This window comes from Lynx canadensis, chromosome C1, assembly GCF_007474595.2.
Source record: "Lynx canadensis isolate LIC74 chromosome C1, mLynCan4.pri.v2, whole genome shotgun sequence".
Classification (NCBI taxonomy): domain Eukaryota; kingdom Metazoa; phylum Chordata; class Mammalia; order Carnivora; family Felidae; genus Lynx; species Lynx canadensis.
The window spans coordinates 142,666,044-142,687,978 of NC_044310.1; the positions used below are offsets into that span (position 1 = coordinate 142,666,044).

General features: G+C 36.1%; 2 protein-coding genes across 16 annotated transcripts in view; one reads left to right on the top strand and one right to left on the bottom strand.

Moving 5' to 3' along the window:
- Positions 1-4,883, top strand: part of FMNL2 (formin like 2) — a 308,414-nt gene extending 303,531 nt beyond the window's left edge. For 2 of the 7 annotated variants that reach the window (XM_030325635.1, XM_030325638.1), the window contains 2 exons: positions 901-994; positions 2,804-2,874. In XM_030325635.1, the coding sequence (XP_030181495.1) occupies positions 901-994; position 2,804 (95 nt within the window). In that variant the 3' untranslated portion in view covers positions 2,805-2,874. Of the gene's footprint in view, positions 1-900; positions 995-2,803 lie in introns of all 7 variants that reach the window. The other 5 variants (XM_030325636.1, XM_030325639.1, XM_030325634.1 and 2 more) reach the window with 3 other exon arrangements.
- Positions 4,884-10,546: 5,663 nt separating this feature from the next.
- The window catches only part of PRPF40A (pre-mRNA processing factor 40 homolog A), a 53,773-nt gene continuing 42,384 nt past the window's right edge, over positions 10,547-21,935 (bottom strand). For 3 of the 9 annotated variants that reach the window (XM_030323544.1, XM_030323548.1, XM_030323546.1), the window contains 11 exons: positions 21,646-21,779; positions 17,855-17,969; positions 17,591-17,694; positions 17,362-17,478; positions 16,904-17,041; positions 16,473-16,568; positions 14,255-14,341; positions 14,070-14,166; positions 13,917-13,978; positions 12,959-13,090; positions 11,505-11,597 (listed from right to left, as the gene is read on the bottom strand). In XM_030323544.1, the coding sequence (XP_030179404.1) occupies positions 11,505-11,597; positions 12,959-13,090; positions 13,917-13,978; positions 14,070-14,166; positions 14,255-14,341; positions 16,473-16,568; positions 16,904-17,041; positions 17,362-17,478; positions 17,591-17,694; positions 17,855-17,969; positions 21,646-21,779 (1,175 nt within the window). Of the gene's footprint in view, positions 11,598-12,958; positions 13,091-13,916; positions 13,979-14,069; positions 14,167-14,254; positions 14,342-16,472; positions 16,569-16,903; positions 17,042-17,361; positions 17,479-17,590; positions 17,695-17,854; positions 17,970-21,645; positions 21,780-21,935 lie in introns of all 9 variants that reach the window. The other 6 variants (XM_030323545.1, XM_030323549.1, XM_030323547.1 and 3 more) reach the window with 3 other exon arrangements.

The window sequence follows — 21,935 nt, forward strand, 5'->3', positions numbered from 1 at the left end:
ATATAGGCAATCCATAGCTGTATATTCCACGTCTTCTCCTGAGTGTCATGCCCACATTCAGATATCACGTTGGAACAAGGCTGTGAGGCAGAAAGTGAAAACAAAGGCTTTAGGAGCTCTCCATAGTCTTTCCTCATTTGTGCTTCTTCACTGTCGCTCGGTTCCGTGTCAAATCCAGGGCATTTCTCTTGTGATGAGATCATATCTGGACCTGCATCTTTGGTCAGGATGGTGGCAACTAGAAACACTAATAGCAAAAACCTATTCTCGGAGAATGCCACTGTTCTTAGAATCAAAACAAAACAAAACCCCAGATTTTCAAGAAGTAACAGCCTGCCCTCAGTTCCTGATGGCTAGATAAGAGACAAACTTCTCTGCAGGGCCCAGTTGATTAGAAAATGGATAAGAGAAGCACATATTCTAATTGGAAATGAGCATTAGCTTCCTGTGCTGAGATTGACATGGAACGGGGTACCTGTTTTGATTGTGGCATTAGCTTGTCTGTGAATTGCGCTTGTTATGTATGTGCCTCTGTCACTGAGGATCTCAAAGGATGTGGTGTGTGGTTGCCCACCCTGCAGTGTACTTACCCGCCAGTGCTTATTAACAAGGCTAGACACTGTCATCTACTCAGCTAATGTTCCTGTCAGCTTTGCTGCTGGACTATCATTCTGGAGCCATATTTCAAAGCAGCTTGGATTTGGGTGGTCAGAGGGGATGGGTGGGAAGATCCTCTCTTTCCCTTGTTTTATCTAACACCTCTTGTATTAATGGCCTCCCACTCTCTTCCTCTGTTGGCTAACATGCCGGGTATGTTAAGCACTAAGTTGAATTGCTTTCCATTTTCATCCCATTTTTACTTAACCATCATTTTGTGTTTTTGTTTTTTTTTCTGTTTAGCCTTAAAGAAGAATAATATCACTAAATTTCCAAATGTTCACTCGAGGGTAAGGATTTCTTCTAGCACACCGGTGGTGGAGGATACACAGAGCTGGCAAGCATCACTTTTTACTTAGCTTCCTCCTCTCTCTGTATGCAGATCAGTGGTTTCAGTCTATGGCTGAGGGTGATACTGGTGAGAGTCTGACCAGGGAGAAGTCTTTGTAACCTCGCATTTCAGTGATGTGAGGCAGAGCCTCTCTGTTGGACTCTTTCTGGCCTGCTTCCATGTTGTTAAGTGTGATGGCTTGGGCAAGGGTATTTGCTGATGATTGTACCTGCTTTGGGTGCTAGGCTGTCCTTCTCCAACCCTTTTCTTGGCCTTCGAGTTAAGCAGTTAACCTCTTTTGATCTGAAGAAGTTGAGAGCACTTCCTGGCCGGGGAACATGATCTTTATGGCCTTTGAAGATGATGATCTTTAGAGCCAGTTGTTCAGAAGACTCAGGCATCACAGAGCTACAAGTCATCTAGCCAGAAGTGGAATTCTGAACTTCCCTTACCACTCTGGGCCAAGAAGCAGAAGCTTGAGTGGATTAAGGCATACAAAACTATTCTTCCCTTGAATTTAGAAGGGCAGGGTACCAAATTCCAAGGAGTCAGGAGCTTAGGTCTCAGCACTGACTCAGCTCCAGTTTGTTTTTGCCATGTGAAAATTTGGGCTCAGTGTTGCCAGGCCCTCCAGTTTTCCAAGGGAAATCAGAAACCTTGTTTTTTATATTAATTATTTAAAGATCAGGAAACTGTATTTAAAAATACAAGTTGGAGGCCAAACATTCTGTAGGCCAGATATGGCCCACTGGCTCCATTTTCAAGCTAAAGGGATAAACAAAGATTTGATCTGCTTTAATTCTGTTGTTTATGTTTCCCCTTCAAGATATAGAATGTTTCCTAACAGAAGTCAATAATATTAAGTTAATGAAAGGGAAATATATACTAATTAAATGAAACAGTGGGAAAAAGTATGAAGCCTGCCCTGCCCTATCAAAAGCAGCTTACCTGCGTGCTAGGCAAAGCATGTTTTCATATTAAAGAATACTTACATAGAATAAAATCCCTTGTTCATGCCACTTTATCCCATTAGAACAATGGCTTCTTGAGCCAATATGCAGTGATTGGTTCACTTATTCAACAAAGCTTTGTTGTTGTTGTTGTTTTAATGTTAGGCATTTTAAACATTCTCTTTAAACATTTTAAACAAACTGGAAAATTGAGGAGGGCCCGTTCAACTTCTTCCCTCCAATGAAAAACAGGAACTACCTATGGCAGGACAGAACATACAGAAATAGAGAATTATTTTGATTTAGTGATTATCTTTCTTTAATGGTTAATTGGGCATTATGTGTCTAATTCACGAAATAAAAAATGGACTTCAGCTAATATTGAATAAAAATTATGGTACCTCTGCAAAATAAGCATAGTGTCCTTCCTGGATTAAAATTTCAGGTAAGATAGGACAGGGCTTATTAGTTTTGCAGTTTAAGATTCATTTTAATTATTGTTGATACTCAGTTTCCAGAAAAAACAAAAACAAAAACAAAGAAAACTAAGCCACAGCTTTTTCCAATTGAAGAAACACTTCAAAATAAGACTCCAGCTAGACTCTCTGGCCAGTGACAGGAGCAGTTGCCTCTCCTCTGTATTTTTCTAAAAGTTCCAGAATCACACCAGTATTACATCCTGCTTTGTTTAAATATTGAGGGCAAAGTACATGTCCTTGGCTCAAATACTCAATGAATTTTGAAGGGCCTGTTAGCTGACTCTTCTACACAAGCTGCTTTGATTGGCTGCCAGCTGACTTTTGTCTTGCTTAGACACGTGATACTAAAGGTTGCAGTTCTCTTATTGGTAATCTTCTCTTTACAGATCTTAGAAACCAACCCTACAGACGAGCCGATGCGGTGAGGAGAAGTGTCAGGCGGCGCTTTGATGATCAGAACTTGCGTTCTGTTAATGGTGCCGAAATAACCATGTGAACCTGAGACCTGCCTGTATGAGTAGAGAGTGCGTGAATGAAACTCTCCACATGAACTTTATGTGATACCCTTTAACTGCAACCTTGAACATTGATAAAATATTCTAAGGGCTCAGATTTAGCAAACACATAGGAATTTAAAAATGACGGGCTCTCCTTTCAACCTTTGTTAACAAGTGCCTAAAAGTGGAAGTACCTGCTCAGATTAATCAAAGCAATAGGGTTTGATTTGATTAGGTATCTTTTTACACCAGTATATTATCCAATTTTTTAACCAAAATGTAAATTTCGTATTACATTCATTATCTGCCATTGTGATTGTCCCATGATGGCACACCCTGGTTTCCTGATAAGTTGTAAATAACGTGGATGTAATCTGCTCTGGGTTTCCTTTGCTGAGATGTCTTAAGGAATTTTGTGTTTTAGCCATACCCATCAACTTTGTATTTTAAAGGGCTTGCAACATGGAAGAAGGAAAAGGTCACATGACAGACTGCTGTCCATAAGCAAGCCCCAGCGAAGTACAAACAGGATGTATTGCAGTGGCACAGGATAAGTCCCTCAACTCTTATCTCGTTACACATTCTACTTCTGTGCTAGGGTTATGATGCCCTGTGAGAAAAGTTCACCGGTATGAATGCAAGGATATAGTGGCATACAGATTTGTGTAAGATTTATTTGCAGTACTGTGTTCTTCAGCTAGAGGCAGCTTTTAAAAAAAATAATGCAAATGTATTTATTAATTAGCACTAAAATTAACATCTCAGTAATCAGTATTAGGATTTCTGAGGACTATTATGGGCCAATCCTGAGAATAGAAATTGGTGCCTTGCTAGCCAGGGAGAAGCTCACTAGCTTTATCAACAAGCATTCAAGATTACTTCTGCTAGCTAGTAGTGTTTTAACCCAGCCTTATTCTGACAATCGCAAGTTTTTTTCCCCCTTCTTCTTCCTTTTATAAATTGGATATATTTTGCATTACATATCAAAGCTAAATTCTTGTATTTCCCACATTACTTTATGGGAAATTGCAATTAAATTGCTTGAAATATTCACATTGGGATTAAGCTTACATGATAGGTAATGGGACTAAATCAATGGCCAACTAAGCCACTGTTACTTTTCCTTCCTCTCTGGCAGGGCACTTGATCCATTCCAAAGTCAGAAACTGGACTAAAGCTAATTTGTACTTTCCATAATATACATTCTGCTTCTGGCTTACCTTCTTGGTACATTACATCAATATATTAATTGTAAAGTTTATTGTATAGTATTTAACCACTGAATCTTATTTTATGTTGTGCTTATGTGAGCTCCTTGGTGAAGGTCCCATTTTCCTTGGATAATGTGTAGTTATATGATCTCTTTTTAAATGTACAGATATTTTGCTATAAAATTGGTGCAGTTTTTTATGGTTTTTACACTTTAATTCCCACCTAAGCCTCTGGGTAATATTGTAAATATTGTTTAAAAATGCATCAGCCTGTGCTATACAATCTGAATGTTATTTTAACTTATAGGTTTTTTTTTTTAATATATATATTTAACTACAAGGACAGTTTAGGGATCAGTTACCACATTTCACTTTAGCATACCTATTTACAAAAAATTACTTTTAAAACTGCCACCTGCTAGCACATTTTCATAAATGTGTACTTTAAAAAGAACATGCTGAGATTTTGTCTGTTGACTCAACATTCATTTTGGTGAAAAAAGCAATTTGACCATGAGCTACAACACAAGTAGTCGGCCCTTTATCACAAGCAGCTGTTTTCCAAAGCTCAGTGCTAATGAGCATATATTAAAATAATTACCTATTTATTAATCTACAGATAGACAATAATGTTGGCATGTTCTTTTATTAATGGGCCTGCTTCTTAGCAATATTAGAAATGTTTTATAAAAAAGCAGTTCATGTTACTTTTCTGGTCTTTTCATGGCATATGAGCAAATAAACTATTTACACTACTATCCTGTAATATGTTGTGATCTTTCAGGGGCATACTTTGGCAGGGGGGTTACTAGTTCCATGGCTCAAACTCAAGATACAAACTCTTGATCACTTGCTATATGGAACACAGGAACCACATTTTCATAGTGAGGGATACATCTCCCAACCATTAATGATTCTGTTGCTTCCAGAGAAGCACTTTTGTTTGGTGAAGATATTGCCTCCCCCAGATTTGTTCAATGAGGATGTTGTGTGTATACAGACAGGTTATGTGTGGACTACAGAGGTAACCAGGTAACCTTGCAACTGACAACCACATCAAATGGTTTGGCCAGGTATGTACAAGCCTTTTGGCCTCCATTGCCCAAACATACTGTTATTTGTAGTGATAATTCCAAGTCCTCACAAAAACTTACGTGCAACATTCAGTATAACTTTTTAGGGAAGCAAGGAAATTTGATATATATTTTTTAATGTTTGAGAGTGAGTGTGAGTGGGGGAGGGGCAGAGAGAAAGAGAATCTGAAGCAGGTTCCTGGCTCTGAGCACACAGCCTGACACGGGCCGAACTCACAAACTTCGAGATCATGACCTGAGCTGAAGTCGGATGCTCAACTGACTGAGCAAGCCAGGCGCCCCTGAAATTTGATATTTTAGAAAACTGTCCGAGAGGCTTTAAAACAATTTTCTTACAGGGGCATGAGTTATTTAGTTGTATTAGGTTTTTGTTATCAACTCAGTGGTCTTCTCACTGCACCACAGTTATACAATGTAGTTGAAGCTTTATTTTTATAGAGAAGAAAAAGTTAAATTTCACTTAGTAAAATTCTCTAGTTTGTGCCTTCATGGTATTAGAAATAAGATTTTTTCATTAAAAAAAATTTTTTTTAATGTTTATTTGAGAGAGTGAGCCAGGGAGGGACAGAGAGGGAGACAGAATCTGAAGCAGGCTCCAGGCCCTGAGCTGTCAGCATACAGCCCAACGCGGGGTGCGAACCCACAAACTCTGAGATTATGACCTGAGCTGAAGTTGGATGCTCAACCGACTGAGCCACCCATGTACCCCAAGATCTTTTTTGTAAAGTAGGCTTCACGCCCAGCATGGAGCCCAGTGTGAGGCTTGAATTCATGACCCTGAGATCAGGACCTGAGCTGAGATCAAGAGTTGGATACTTAACCCACTGAGCCACCCAGGTGCCCCAGAAATAAGATTTTTAATATTATACAAATTTAGAACATTTTCAAACCCAAACCACAGCAGTAAGTTCAAATGAGGTAGATATGGTTAGGTGTAGGCCATTATATACCATTAGTAACACTTAAGTTTTAATGTTTATTCATCTTTGAGAGGGAGCACAAGTGGGGGAGGGGCAGAGAGAGAGAGGGCGACACAGAATCCCAGCAGGCTCCAGGCTCCCAGCACAGACTCAGGGCTCGAACTCATGAGCTGTGAGATCACGACCCGAGCCGAAGTCGGTTGCTCAACAGACTGAGCCACCCAAGTGCCCCTAACCACATTTAAAGATGCTTGCCCATAACTCAGAATTTAGTCTCCTGATTCCCCACTCCCAGTCCTCTAAAAGTCTAAATTCTAATCCACTAAAATTCACTGCAATGAATGTCCAAAGGGCCCTGCTGACTCAACAATGCTCAGCCCAGAACGGGACTTGATACATCACTGTGGTTCAACATACTGGATTTTGTGAAATTATCTTTTACATTGGAAGATATGCTTTTATAATAGCTTCACAATTCACATACCAATTAATGTGATAAAACTGCTCTTAGCCCTAAGATATTTTAAAAAATTTTATCAGAAGTGTCTGCAAAAACAATTGGGACGGTATATGAAAGGATTAATTTTTCTCTTAAAACTAATACCTGCTCTATTTTCAAGAAAAAAAATCTGAAACTTGAAAAAGTGCATCAAGTTGTTGACTGACTTTCTTTGGTCTAATTTTTATAGAGAAAATCAAGTCTGACACTGAGGAAACAATGTGGGCATCTAGCCTCTCACAGCACAAAACTGCTGCATATGAGGGGTGCTTAAGTGAAAAGTTGACACAAATCCAATTTACTTAGTAAAAAGATGTCATTTTTTTCTAATAAATTATATTTATTTACAAAAGTCTAATTTTATATAACTATTAAGGTTCTTTACATCAGAACAATATATAAACAGAAGAGAAAATCTGGTAATTACAAACACAGAAAATAGAAACCTGTTCCCCCTATTTTTACTCACCTTTCAGAACAAATCTTCAGTTTAGTTGTAGAGAGGTAGGCAAGAGACCAAACCTACCAAAGTTTCAGGCAGGGTCAAAATAAAAGAATATTTATAAATAGCACATTTTCGATACCCCAAGGAACAGCATAAAAGGGCATTAAGAAATGGCTTTTGGATTCTGATTAGGCAGCCACTCTGTTTCAGACTATCAATGAAAACTGGGGTGGGGAGTTGTTAGTTCCCCTAAATTGCAAACCGCAATAGGCCATTATACCTGGGGCAATTACCAGTCATTAACAATAACAAGATGGCCTTGAAGCATAGATCCTATGGAGTCACAAAAGCAGTTTTTATGTAGCAAGTCTGAAAAGCACAGAAAATCTACTTAAACTTAAGGAACTTAGGCCAAGGAGACAAGCTAAATAAAATGGAGAATGGAGTAATTGGAGCCCCATTTTTTCACTTCCCATACCTCACGCTTTGTTGGAAACAGCCTGAAATAATTAGTTCTCTGTTTAGAATTTAGGAATTTTGTTGTTTCCAGCATGGCCTTTAAAGACTAATTCTGATCTAGCTAAATTACTACTTTTGAACTACTATAACTTATGAATATGAAAACTATGTTTTAAATCACAAGGGATTTCCTTTCCTACTCAAAACCACATGGAAGTAACATGTTCTAACAAGCTTTTGGAAATTTCTGTAGTAAAAGTGACAAGGTACAATCACTAGAACTTGTCCTCAGTGCATTTCGATTATGTATGTGGCTGTAGTTGTGGTTTAGTATAGATTATTGCATGATGCTTTTTCAAGCATCTCCTATAATGCAGAGGCTGGGTACATGGATATTGGGTAAGTCTGTCAACTAAAATTTTACATCCATTCAATGTATGCCTACTGTGTGCCAGGCACTGTCTTAATCCACAGGATATAGCAGTTAATGAAACACAAATCCCTGTCTCCAAGGAACCTATCATTTAAGTCCAAACAACTGAAAAACTTAAGACCAAGGTAAGATTTAATAAAGGTAAGAATTATTAGACTGAAATATGCTATTAAGCCTATTTAGAACACAGTTCTGTGAAAAACTACTCATGACATTTTGCTTTTCCTTTATGTAGAGTACAGTTTTTCCTAGAAAATATGAAAGAATTAAAATTGTACCTGGTACTGAGATACATCCCCAAGGGGAAAAGCAGCAGCCTGATTTAAGATACAAGGAATTAATGTGCTTTGCCTTATGTTGCTTTTAGAAATGTTTATTTGGTTCCTTAGTTTTGTACTTTACATTTAAATTACATAATACTCTTAAATATTCTATAAAGCATTCGTCACTCCTCCCTGGGCACTATTTGATTAGAAACCGTTCTCTCTCTCAAATAGCATCTAAACTATAAAAAAAGAAAAATCTTTATAAGGCTACCCCTTTCTGGATGCAGAGAAAAGTGGCTGCCTAGTCAGCACTGAGTTGACCATTAACACTGGGAGAAAACCAGGATCATCTAGACAAATGCTTGGTAACACAGGACAAAGCCCCTTTGAAAAATGGTAATTATGGACCGTGTTTCCAGATAAACGTAGAGACATTTCAGCTTTTACATTTTCTTTACCAATGAATTTAGGCCTTACTCTAGGCCATTTTTATTTTATAGTTGTATGAATTGAGGCCCAATTAGCAAAAGTCAAGCTGTGACATTTTGATCATTTTCGAATTTACTGGGAGGCATAAAAAGTGAAGTTTTTATTGTTGAAAAACATGACTGATCTATATGCTGAAGCTCATATGGGTATTAATGAAATACTCTTGCTGTGTTAAACAAAAAAAAGGACCATTGCTTTTATTTAAAAGCATTATTTAAATAAATTTGGGAAAGTGTAAAGAATTCATCATACTGACTAAATTCACTTCATACAAATTCAATTTTCCCATATAGGAATTACTGGACTGCAAGAAAAAGAAAACATCAAATATTTGAGATTCTTAGACTATTATGTTATTAAATATATTAGTAAATTTAATCCAATAATTCATTAATATTGATGTTACAGAGGGAAGAAAAACCCTCATTTACCTAAGAGTCTGATGCTTAACTGAAAAGTATAAATTCCCCTCATCTGCAAATAAACATACTTCCCTGTTTGAACACACGTTCCATAAGGAGTTTGAACAAATCTGTTTAACAGAACCAATATTCTAAGACATTTCAGGTTGTAGCAGACTGAAAATTTAGAAACCTAATCTAGTAAATTAAAAATATTCACAAAGAACTCTTGCTATAACAAAAGTTTCCATCACCTGTGCCTTCAGGGTTATACAGTATCTTTTTGGTAACTAAATTCCATTTGATGGGTTTGTTAAAGTAAGCAAGGATTATAGTCACTTCAGTTATATCTCTTATAATAAGGATATTCTATTTTGAATTGCAATTTCAGTAGTTTTGTTTTTAGGTCAAATAATTTTCATGGATGAACTACAGAGAAACTTGAATTTGTATTAAAGGAATGTGAGGTGATAAGACAGTACCTCTAAGAAATACAGAAATCTATTTTGAGGACATGCTAAAACATATCAACAGGTTTTTATTTAAATAGAAAAATTAAAACTTAAAAAAACCATCATTCATGGAATTAAAATTTTACAGATTCTAAATTCTCTTGTGAAACACCACTAGTACTTCTGCCAATATGATATGCACTTTAAAGATTTTACCACTGACTTCCATGTCAAGTGTTTGACATGATTAGTGATATTAACTATCATTATGAGACATTTGAAAATTAAATCTAGGCAACTCCCTATTGCCAAGGTTGTTATATGTTTTGGTTCTAATATACAATAAGAGACCAACCCTCAAGTAAGCAACTTCATTACTTCACATATTCTAAGGATGTTCTCATTTTCCACAGTCCTGTCAGTTTTCACAGCACAAAAATGACTTGGCAGAGTAGAAACAACTTTCCCACCCCCTTTTTCTTGAGGCTTGAAACAGTGGGCAGGGATGGGAGAGTAGTCCTGGTCATTTCATTAGAATGGTGAAGGAAAAATAAGATGAACTTTTTGTTCTTCTAAATGCCAATTGAAATAGGATTGCTCCAAGTGTCCAAAATAAAAAAATACATAATGCCAAAGACTATGTGCTAATATTTACTTATTAAAAAAATCTCCTGCACTGAAGGAAAATAGTATAAATTACATTACCAACTTGCAAAAGTTAGCATGTAAAGAGTATTCTAGCTTCAAACCACTGCCTCTCTAAAGTTTTCTATAGGAAATTTGTAGATCAAAAACAAATTATAGGGGCTTCAAATGTACGGATTTATAATATTCTTAAATATTAAAAAGGTAAAGTAACCTAGCTATATGGGTAAGATGAAGCAAAATTTCAAGGATTTAGTATCTTGAAATGATAATACAATTTTCTTAGAGCTGAGTAGTTTAAGTAGAAATAAATACTAGTACACGCTAGAAGAGAAGGTTTAATAATTGATAAAAATGTACAAAAATATTCAAATCAGAAATGCTTTAGAATGTGTACCACGAAGTCAATACTTCTCAGTGAGTAGGGAAGATAAAAGACTTCCTCAATGAAAAAAAGCAAGAGAAAAGATTGGATTTAAAAAAAAAAAGACAACTGTTAAAGAAAATGTTTAAGTCAACATTGATTTTTGTTTCAGACAAGGATATTGCAACTATCACTTAAAGTTTGGTGGCACATTCTTTAGTAGGTCCTTAAGGCAAATATATTTAAACTAATTTACAATTTGATTTGATGTTATCTTTTTAAACATCACCTCAAAATAATGCCCTCACGACAGCCTTTTTAAAATGTACTCCGATGTTTCATAAAAAATAATGGTGGCTTTATTATAGTAGGTGCTCATTAGCACCACTATAGTTAAGGGTCTACCAGGTTTCCATTATGAACACCTATTTCTGAGTTCACCACAAAAGATCGTATCAGCTTTAACCAGTTGGGTAGTGCACAAAAAAGCAGTTTTGTCAGTTGCTGGTGCTTTTTTTGTACTACTAAATATCAAAAAATTTTTCGTTATATCTTCAAAATCCAACTTCTATAAAGTAAATCAAATCGCCTCATGACTTAGACTTCAGAACAAAGTAGAGACATCTGCAGTTATCAGTAAATTGCCACCTTTAATCCATCCTGCAGTGCCCTATGAAAGGGTCTCAGAAAGACAGTTATGACCGTATGAAAATATGATTCTTGATACAGAATCAAAAGTTATTTTCAATTTCCTTTGCTTTTATAAAGTCCACAATAACAATACTTAAATGCACTTTTTTTTTTTTCCTGTGATATAATTAAAACCCAGTGTTATTTCAATTGAACTTTAAAATAGAGTCCCTGGTCTGAATTAGACTTTAAATCATACTGTAAACATATATTTGGTATAATTTATTGATCATCATCCAGTTGCTCCAGAAGGGTCCTTCTGCGCTTTTCCAATTCCCCTTCACTCAGCTCACTGCCAGAAGTATCCCAATTCCCCTGAAAGACATTGTATACAATTACATTTAATGCCAGTGCTCAAAATATTAAGTAGTATTAAACCTTTTAAAACAAAAATCCAAAATTTATACGGATTCTTTTCCATAGCAACAAACCCATCACACCAGTTTAAGGACTGACCTCTTTTCCCAGAAGTCTACCAATGAGCTGCTCACTACTCCTTGGTTTATTAGGGGAGACAGAACAAACTTTTAACACTGGTTACTTTTCCTTCCTGTTACACTACTGAATATGAAACATCTTGTTTCCATTTAATGGGAGGAGGGGGGGGTTCATTACCTAAGGCACTATATTCCTTGCTAAGTTTGCAGATTCTAGGTCGCCTTATAAGGTGTTTTATATTACAGAAAAGTATTATGCTTTCAGGATACTATCCTCAGATAAACATTTAAGATTTATGAACAGGACAACACTAGGTTAAAAAGACTAAAAATTAGTATTTGTGAAAACCTTTAGAAAGTGGATAATTTACCTATTCTCCTTCCCTTCAGAGATTTCATTGAACTTACTACAAAGAAGAAACTATTGAGCTGCTTCACCAAGGATGTGCATTAGACTCACCAGGGCAGCTTTTTAAAATTTTTTAATGTTTATTTTTGAGACAGCATGCAAGTGAGGGAAGGGCAGAGCGAGGGGGGACAAAGGATCTAAAATGGGCTTTGTGCAGACAGCAGAGAGCCCAATGTGACTCAAACCCACGAGCCATGAGATCATGACCTGAGCCAAAGTTAGACGCTTAACTGACTGAGCCATCCAGATGCCCCACCAGGGCAGCTTTTAAAAAGAACTTCTGTTATCAACTGAATCAGAATATCCAGAGGGAGGAGCAGGGTATTTATCTACACAGTTTAAATTCTCCACAGGTGGATTCAGAGACATTATTCCTGCTGAGTCCATAGTATTTGTGGAAAGAATGGCAAGGCTAAGAAGGCTTATGTTATTGTGCTGTCATATATGTATACGCACACACATATATATGGGAAACTGAGCAACTATTTATGTAATTTGATATTAAAATGTTAAGTTAGCCTTGTAGTTATCTCCTATCCCTTTGCCCTCACCTCTTCCCTCACAATGATTACTCCTAAAAGTTACTGGAATACTACCTTTTGAAACTGGATTTGACAGTAACAACTGTGCACACCTGGAGGGAGAACCCCAGAACTGAGTCTCATATATTCCTTAAAAAATCTGACAGAAAATGTACAGTGGTACTTCTTAGAATTACAAAGACCGTATCCTTTCTTAGTGTGTTAAAATAATAATCATAGAAGATTTTCTTAGGAATATCCATTTTTATATTTTGAAAACACAAGTATGAAATAATTCTGAATGCTTACAGAATCCTTTCCAGTCTTTTTCTTAGGTGATTTGTGTTTTGATTCTGATCTTTGTCTAGTTCTGTCTTTTTCACTTTCTCGGTCTTTTTCTTTTTTATCCTTGTCTCGCTCAGCATCAGACTCTGGAGAGTCCTGTGTAAATGAAAAATAAAGTTAACATTTTGATGAAGATACCAATCATTTTTAAAATATCCCCCATATAGGTAACATATAAGAACATCCATGTATTATAGGGCATGTGTTCTTACTATGGTGAAATTTGGAGGGCCTTTTCTTTGGGAAGGATGACATTCTAATAAAGTAACATCATGAAAGAGTTTTACTAAATCAGAACAGAAGGCACACAAAATGGGATTTTATCTATTATTATATAAATGCAGACAAACATGACATTTTTTACCAATCCAGTAAAATGTTCAGATACGTACACAAGATGCTGTGATTAATCATCTATTAGGATGACTGTAATATAAAATTCTCTCCTCAAAACTGCAACTGACAAGTAGTATTTAAAGTATACCGTCACCACCTAAATAAGTGGTCCTTAATTAAATACGTGCAAATTTAAGTGAGCAGCATGAAGAAAAATAGCTCCTTAGGTATATCTTGATGCATATGTAAAATTAAGAATGAGGAGCAGAGGAAGCAGTCAAACATTTAAATCTGTGATTCTCACCATAGCTGCATCACATACATACACACTTGGGACTTTCTCTAAGATTACTTTAAAAAGCCAGAGTGGGAATCTTAACACTGTTGTGTGTGTATGTGTGTTTAAAGATTGCTAGAAGATTTCTAAGATAAAGATTAAGGTGAAGACAAACTATAAAATTCCTGAGTCAGGTGTCCACCTGAACTGTGCTGGACTGCACAGGACCAGACAGAAGAGTTCTGTCGCCACTGAACAAGTTAAGGGCTAATGCCTAGGTGTAGTATAAAAAATTAAAAACTTGCTTACAGATTTATGTCTCCTCTTCTTGCTTTTCTTCTTATGTTTTTTTGACTTCTTATAACTTCTCTCTAAGCAACAGGAAAAGAAAAAAAAATGTCAGAATATGAGGACATACATCCCAGTGCCAATGATTCTAATCAAGTTAAAAGATACACTTACCAGATTCAGCACTAGAAGAATGTTCTGAAGCAGACCGAGACTCTGATCGCTGTCTTTTTTTCTTTGAGTGGCTGTCATCATCATCTGAATCTGACCCCTACATAATTAATACACATAATTTCATTCATAATGTTGCTAACAAAAAGTTCAATACACTTAGGGTGCCATAATATTAACTTCCTTACCGATCTAGAGCGGGAACGTTTCCTGTGATGTTTTTTAGATTTTTTAGAATGTTTCTTGTTCTTTGAATGATGATGTTGACATTCATGCTACAAGCGTAGGAAGAATTTCAAAAGTTTACATTTACTTTAGACAGCAGATCATAAAGAATTTTGAAATGCTATACAAGTAATTATTAGAGTAAAAACCTCATTTGTTTTGAACAAATTTAGGACATACTTCCTTGCAACTGTGAAGAATTAGCAATGTTCTGTTTGATCTCAATCATCCTTCCTGTGCCCACTCGTTTCACCATCTAAACACGGCAAAGTATTAATAAAGAAAGTGTCCTTGGGGCGCCTGGGTGGCTCAGTTGGTTAAGCGACTGACCGACTTTGGCTCAGGTCATGATCTCACAGTTCATGAGTTCAAGCCCTGAGTCGGGTTCTGTGCTGACAGCTCAGAGCCTGGAGCCTGCTTCAGATTCTGTGTCTCCCCCTCTCTCTGCCCCTCCCATGCTCATGCTCTGTCTCTCTGTCAATAATAAACATTAAAAAAAATTTAAAAATAAAATAATCTGCAGAGCAGTCCACCTGCTTTCAACAAGGATGAAATAAAACAGCATTTAGATAGTTTTTCTGATGAATCTGGCTTTGTTCAGCAAGCTAGGCTTGGCACCATGAAAAAGAACTACCTCAGAGCCATCCTTGACCTAACATGAACGAGGTTAGTCTCAGAATAAAGCAAAATCTATTCCTTTTTCTCTGCACCCAAAGAGCATTCCCTTCTAGTCAAACTCAAGACCTCCAAAGGCAATCTAACTCAAACACCACATGAAATCAGAAAAGGAAATCTTGTCTTTGTGGATTTTAACTCACTTATTAATGCTGCAGTAAAAGCTTCTTGCCTCCAAACTTACCTATGGCTTTGAAAATAATTATGCTTCAGTTTACAAGTAAGTAAAATAAAAGATTTAGCTCAAAAGGGAAGATCCTTTTACTTTGGTCACTGAATGCTAATTCTTCCTCCTTTTGCAACTCAAAGGCTCAGATTACTGGGGTCCCAAAACTTATTCCAAAGTGACTGGCTCCTCCCTATGCAATCATCTTCAGCTCCATTTGAGAGCTCACCACTTTACTACCAGCATACATCACCAAAGAATCCTGTTCATGATTAGGAACTGGGGGACAATGCTAAGACACTAGCTACAGTAGAACTTCTCACAATCAATTCTATTGTAGCACTTGAGAATCTTGTTTGAATGACTCCGATGCCAGAAATTCTGACATTCTGAATTTCTTACAAGCTCCCAGGTAATGCAGATACTGCTGCTCTGAAACACACTTTGAACAGAAAAGATCTAGAGGCCTCTAGGACTAGATCGAAAGGCAGGTGAGAAATAAGAAGGGTGCACTGCTGTCAACATTGAAATTCATCAAGAACAAGAAATCCAAAGAAACAGTGAACAATTAAGTGACCTGCAGTACCCAATGACCACACCATTCAACACTCTAATGTTAAATAAATTCCAGCTTTCAGCATGTTATAAAGGATCACTTTACATAACTGCCAGGATAGGGCTGTTAAAAGCACTGACCCTAGAGTCAAACAGTCTGGGCTAGAATCCGTTCCCTGCAAATTACTTCTCTTTACCTCAGTTTGCTCATCTATAACTTCAAAGGGTTGTTGTGAGGACTAAGTTCATGTATGTAGTATTTGCAAAACCATTAGAACAATGCCTGGACCCACATAGGCACCAAATATGATTATTCAGCATTACTGGCCAATTTAGCATATTTACTATATATACATACCTACCTGAAATCTTCATCAAAATACTCTTATTCAGCTAATGGAGTAACTTACTACTTATTCCATAATTTTCCAGACTTCCCTGAACATTCAACACATCTAACATAGTGTAATATTGAAATGTGTGCTTAAAAAGCTGTTTAAGTTTTCTTTAGGTTTACCGCTCATTCTAGGAGGCTGCTAAATTGTTGCCACAGAAAATATGAAACAAATATAAACTGTCTCTAAAACAAATCTTTATAATGACATGAAAGCTTAGTTCCTTTGGCTTAAAGGCAGTTTCTATGGAAAAATCAATCCTTAACCATCTTAGCATTACCTAACATTTATATAGATGCAGTATAATTTAAGAAACATACTTTAATCTTTTTGTTTATAGTTTTATGTATTTTATAATAATTGATTCAATTATGAGAATACTAAAATTACCTCAAGCACATGCATAAAATCTTTAAATATTCGTTTCCTTTCAGACTCTAGAGTTATATCCTCAAATGCTGGCTCTTTTACAAATCTCTCCCGGATCTGAAAAATTCAGATATAAAATGAATACATAAATAACAAGAAAAGTATACCAACAAGATGAAAAAGAATCACAACATCAAGTGGTAACTGTGACAGCCTCATCCCCTCAAAATCTATTAGATTTCTTTTCTTCTGAAGTCCAAGCCATTTTTAATAAATATTCCTAAACACAGGGTCTGAGCTGACTTTATACTTTGAAAACATTCTGAATATATTTAATTTATATACTATAAATAACTTTTTTGTGGCTATAAAATGAGAAGGGAATTAAAAATATTTTTATCTTCAATTGTAAAGGAAATGAATCATGAGAAAAATTTTACAATTATACATACATCTTCCCAGACAGCATCCAATTCTATTGGAGGAGTAGCTTGTTTCAACATACTCTTAAACGCAGATTCTTTTCGTTTCATCTTCCGAGCCTCCTCTTTTTCTCGTTCACGTTCACGGGCTTCTGCTTTTTCTAGTAACTTTTAGAAAATCATATTTAATCAGTTACAATAGTACAGCTGAAATAATTCATTATTAATTTAAACATTCTCCCATTATATATAAGTTACAGGCCAATTTATAATACCAATTAATTTGAGCAAAGGAAACTTCATCCTTATTTATTTTCTTTTACTTTACTCTGAAAGACTACTACTCAGTGAAATCCTACTCATGCTCCCTTATTTCAGTAGCCTACAGCTTAAATACTTCTGGCTGAATATATTAAAAACTGTACTGAAGTAATGGTTTAGAACACAAGTAAAGCTGGTTGTTTTTCATAGAAAAGTTGAAAACTTACACTATTGAAAGCCAACTTAATATTTCCAGCATCTAATGTGGTTGATCTTTTAGTTGAACTGATTATGGCCACGAAGTCTTCAAAAGTAGTATTCACTTCAACTACAAATCCTTTATCCTAAGAAAGAGAAATCTTGTTAACACTAATAATACATATAAATCAAAGGAACACAGTATCAATTTTTAAAATATACTGCATATTGACAATAAATAGTAAGTGTACTGTTTACCTTTAAGATGTCTTTTATGATCTTCTTCTCATCATGATAACGTGCTTTAAGATCCTCAACATAAAACTTGAAAAGGTCAAGTGCAGTTGATCCTAATGAAAAAACTAAAGAAGTCAAAAGCTAGCTCTAACCAAAGAGCTGCAATTACTTTTTTGTTTATAAAACAAAATAAAGCACCCCTCCATTCCCCAACACAACCACTTGCTTCTCTGGCCCATTCCAACTACTGTCATAACCATAAATAGGGAAAGAAAACAATCTCACCCGGCTGACCAAGCATATTAGTGAATCTGATGTCGGAACTAATTGTTGGATACAATTCCATCCAAGATGACATAGAATGCAGTTGTCCATGTTCGTGCAGTTCATCTAAAAATATCTGGGGAGGGAAAACCCAACAACAAAAACCCATTATACTGAAAAATCATCTTCAAGGACCTTAGAAATATTACTGTAACATGAAAACACTTTTTTTATTAAAAAAATTTTTTTTTAATGTTTATTTATTTTTGAGAGAGAGAGAGAGAGAGAGAGAACGAGCGAGGGTAGGGCCGAGAGAGAGGAAGACCCAGAATGTGAAGCAGGCTTCAGGCTCCGAGCTGTCAGCAGAGCCCGATGTGGGGCTCGAACTCATAGACTGTGAGATCATGACTTGAGCAGAAGTAGACACTTAACTGACTGAGCCATCCAGGTGCCCCGAAAACACTTTAAAAACAATATTTGAAACTCTTGTACCAATGTATCCCAAATATGTTTAGGTTCAAAGAATACTTGCTCTCTCATGGAAGTAAAATCTGCTTTTAGGCAAAAAACTCTTTCGCACTTCAAAGAAAAGGGTCTTTGAAAGGCTACATTATTTTTCCAAGGTTCAGTTTATTGTCCTTTAAGATGGACATTTCAGTTTAAAATATATATATAAAAGTTAACTTGAAACATTATTTGTATCTAATGATGTGGCTAAAGAATGTGTATGCATGTTGCCTGTAAAATACACTTTTTGTTTTTAGACACAGTGCCCAGTGTATCCTAGGTAGTTTTGTTTTTTTAATTAACAAATGTGGGCCTGCCTCTAAAAGGATGTGTATTACTAAAGTGATACATACAGTAGTATGAAGAACCAAAATTCAACCCCATATCCCATATTTGATTTCAAAACCTATTTCTTCTCTTCCATGTCAATTTTATATCTCAAAATTAAATATATGCTTATTCCAATTTGTTCATTATTATTATTTTTTTTTTTTGATTTTCAGGGCAACATATTGAAAATTTTGTACTCAGCAATTTCCACATTTCCTGATTCCCCAAATCCATATGGAGTTTATAAACAATGTCTCCAAAGAACTATGCCCCACCCCCCTACAAAACAAATAAAAAAACTATGGTCCAAAATTCTGCTCCTGAAATTCCTACACCTACACTGTTCAATACAGTAGACCCAGGTCAAATGTAGCTTCTAAATACTTGAGATATGGCTACTCTCAATAGAGATATGCCATCAGTACATAACTGACAACGATTTTGAAGATTACCAAAAAATATCAATTTTTAAAAATACTGATTCCATGCTAATATTTTGGATATATTAAAGATTACTGAAATTAAAAAATAATACAAAAATCATATATGAGGCATACAAATTTTTACTGGCCACCAATGCCCTGAGGAAAACCAGACACCTCATCAATTACATTTTTCATCAAACAGGAATGGATGCAAAACCAATGTAACATGCTGACACCAGTTATAGAAACAGTAATCAGAAACCATAGCCATATTTTAGGCTTGACTAAAAGACCCACCTGGACTTTACATCAGGATTTCCCTTTTATATTCTCCAGTCCTAGTACTGACATAGTACATTCTATTTTCTATGACCCACATTTCCTTATTTTTATTGTATTATTATTTTATCATACAGGTCTCTTTTTTTAAACTACTGCAAACCCTTCATAAGAGGCATTAAAAGTTCAATGGTTGCAGAAGAATATTAAAAGACTTAAAAATATGTTCTTCCCTTCTTCCCAGGCACAAGGCTGCTCACTGAAAATGCAGGTTTTCCAGTATTATTTGTATCTAGTTGCAGCCATGTGACTAAATTCTTAGAAGCTGAATATGAAGAAGAGTAGAACTTCTACATCATCGGCTTTAAAAAAACAACTACAACAAACAAAAAACACACACAAAACCCAAAAAACAATTGCCCTTGCAACTTCTTCCAAGCTGAAATGTGATAAACTGGACAATATAGTCCTAATCATGCAAATAAGGCTAATGGGCTAGAGCAATTCTCAAAGCATGGGGCTATCACGTGGAAACCTGTTAGAACTGTAAATCCTCAGAATCCACCCAAGGCCTACTGACTCAAATTCCAGGGGTGAGGCTCAACAAATCTATGGTTTTAAGAGTCCTATAGGAAACCACTACAATAAAGGAACCCACTAAGAGGAATAAATGTTAAGTTTTTATGGAATGAGGACTAAAATAATGCTATTGGCCATGGCATTTAAGATGGCTGATGAGCTTTGGCATGACAGTAAGAGTTTATTTAAAAGCCCTCTAGGTGGGGTGCCTGGCTGTCTCAGTAGAGCATGTGATTCTTAATCTTGTGGTTTTGAGATGGAGCCCCACACTGAACACAGAGATTACTTAAAAAAAAAAAAAAAAAAAAAAAAAAAAAAAGGCCTTTGGGTGATTCAGACGCACACTAAGTTGTTAGAACTACTGCTTTAGGGAACAGCAATGTACCCTATGCTACACCACACTATTATCATTAAAGAAGAAATACACTTATTTAAGCCACTGTAACTTAGCATTATCTTAATACAGCATTTAATAGAAGAGATCCTATAGTTAAGACTGCAAAGATTCAAATTCTGGCTCCATTGTTCAGTTGTCGAATTTGGGTAAGTTCCTTCACCTCTATGAATTCATTTCCCTAACTATATAAATGGACATAACAAAAACAGTACCTACTCTTATAAGACTGTTATAAAAATTTAAGTGACTGGGGTTTCTGGGTGGTTCAGCCAGTTGAGCATCTGCCTTCAGCTCAGGTCATGATCCATGGTTCATGGGTTCAAGACACGCAGCTCAGAGCCTAGAGCCTGCTTCGGATTCTATGTCTCCCTCTCTCTCTGCCCCTCCCCGGTTCATGCTCTCTCAAAAATAAACACTACAAAAAATTTTAAGAAATTTAAGTGATTATCAATTTAAAAGGCATATCAGTAAGCAATCAATTAATGCTAACTGCTATTAAGACAATTACTGAGGAGCGCCTCAGTGGCTCAATCGGTTAAGCGTCCAACTTCAGCTCAGGTCATGATCTTGAGGTTCACGAGTTTGAGCCCTGCATCAGGCTCTGGTGCTGTTGGCTCAGAGCCTGGAGCCTGCTTTGGATTCTGCATCTCCCTCTCTCTCTGCCCCACCCCTCCTCCGCTTGTGTCTCTCTCTCAAAAATAAACATTAAAAAAATTTTTTTAAAGATAATTATTGAAATAGGTAATCTGGTGAAATATGGAACGCAAAAACTCATTACTCCATCTTATTCCCTATTAATGAGAGGATAAAAGTGGTATTTGGAGGTGAAAATGAGCCACTAGTCTATATAAAGGCTATACAATTTCAGTTTCTATGCACAGAATTATGGCCCATCCTCAAACTGTATACCCCACTGCATTCCTTCCCTACTGTTCTCTAGACACTAAAAATCAACTAACACTAATGAGTCATCACACCTATTTTGTTTTCAGTCTTCTCTCATGCTACTCCTCTTTCCCAAGTGAAATCTTAATCAGTTTATCAGTGCTCACCTTAAACAACAAATCTGCTACAGGCTTTTATGTTCCCCTGGCCTAAAATGGCTGCTTTCCTTAGGTGGATTCAAAACTAATTGTAGCACCTGAGATAAATGTGTACCAATCATCAACAAAGCCTAAGTCAAAAGCCTAAGTTAATGATCTGGGATCAGGAGGTCTCAAATTTGTTTCTATCATTGTTCAAGCTCACTAACCATATTATGAAATTAAGCTAGAAAAGAGAATTTTGTAAATTACCTGAAAAGATTCTCTATTTTTACGCTGTCGTCTCCTTTCCCTTAGCAAACTCTTTTGTTTTTCTTCTTCTTCTTCCTTTTCTAAAGCTCGGATGTGTTCTTCAAAGCAAATTAATGCATCTTCTTTATCCATGTCTAGAGTTTTTTGAGTTAAAAAGAAATTAAAATGTCCAATATCAGTAAGATACACAATTTACATTAACTTCTTACAAATCCCAAATTCGCCTTTCCAAAACACTGTACTTAAAACTTGAATATGACTTGTCATCTAAATAAGAAATGTTTAGAAAA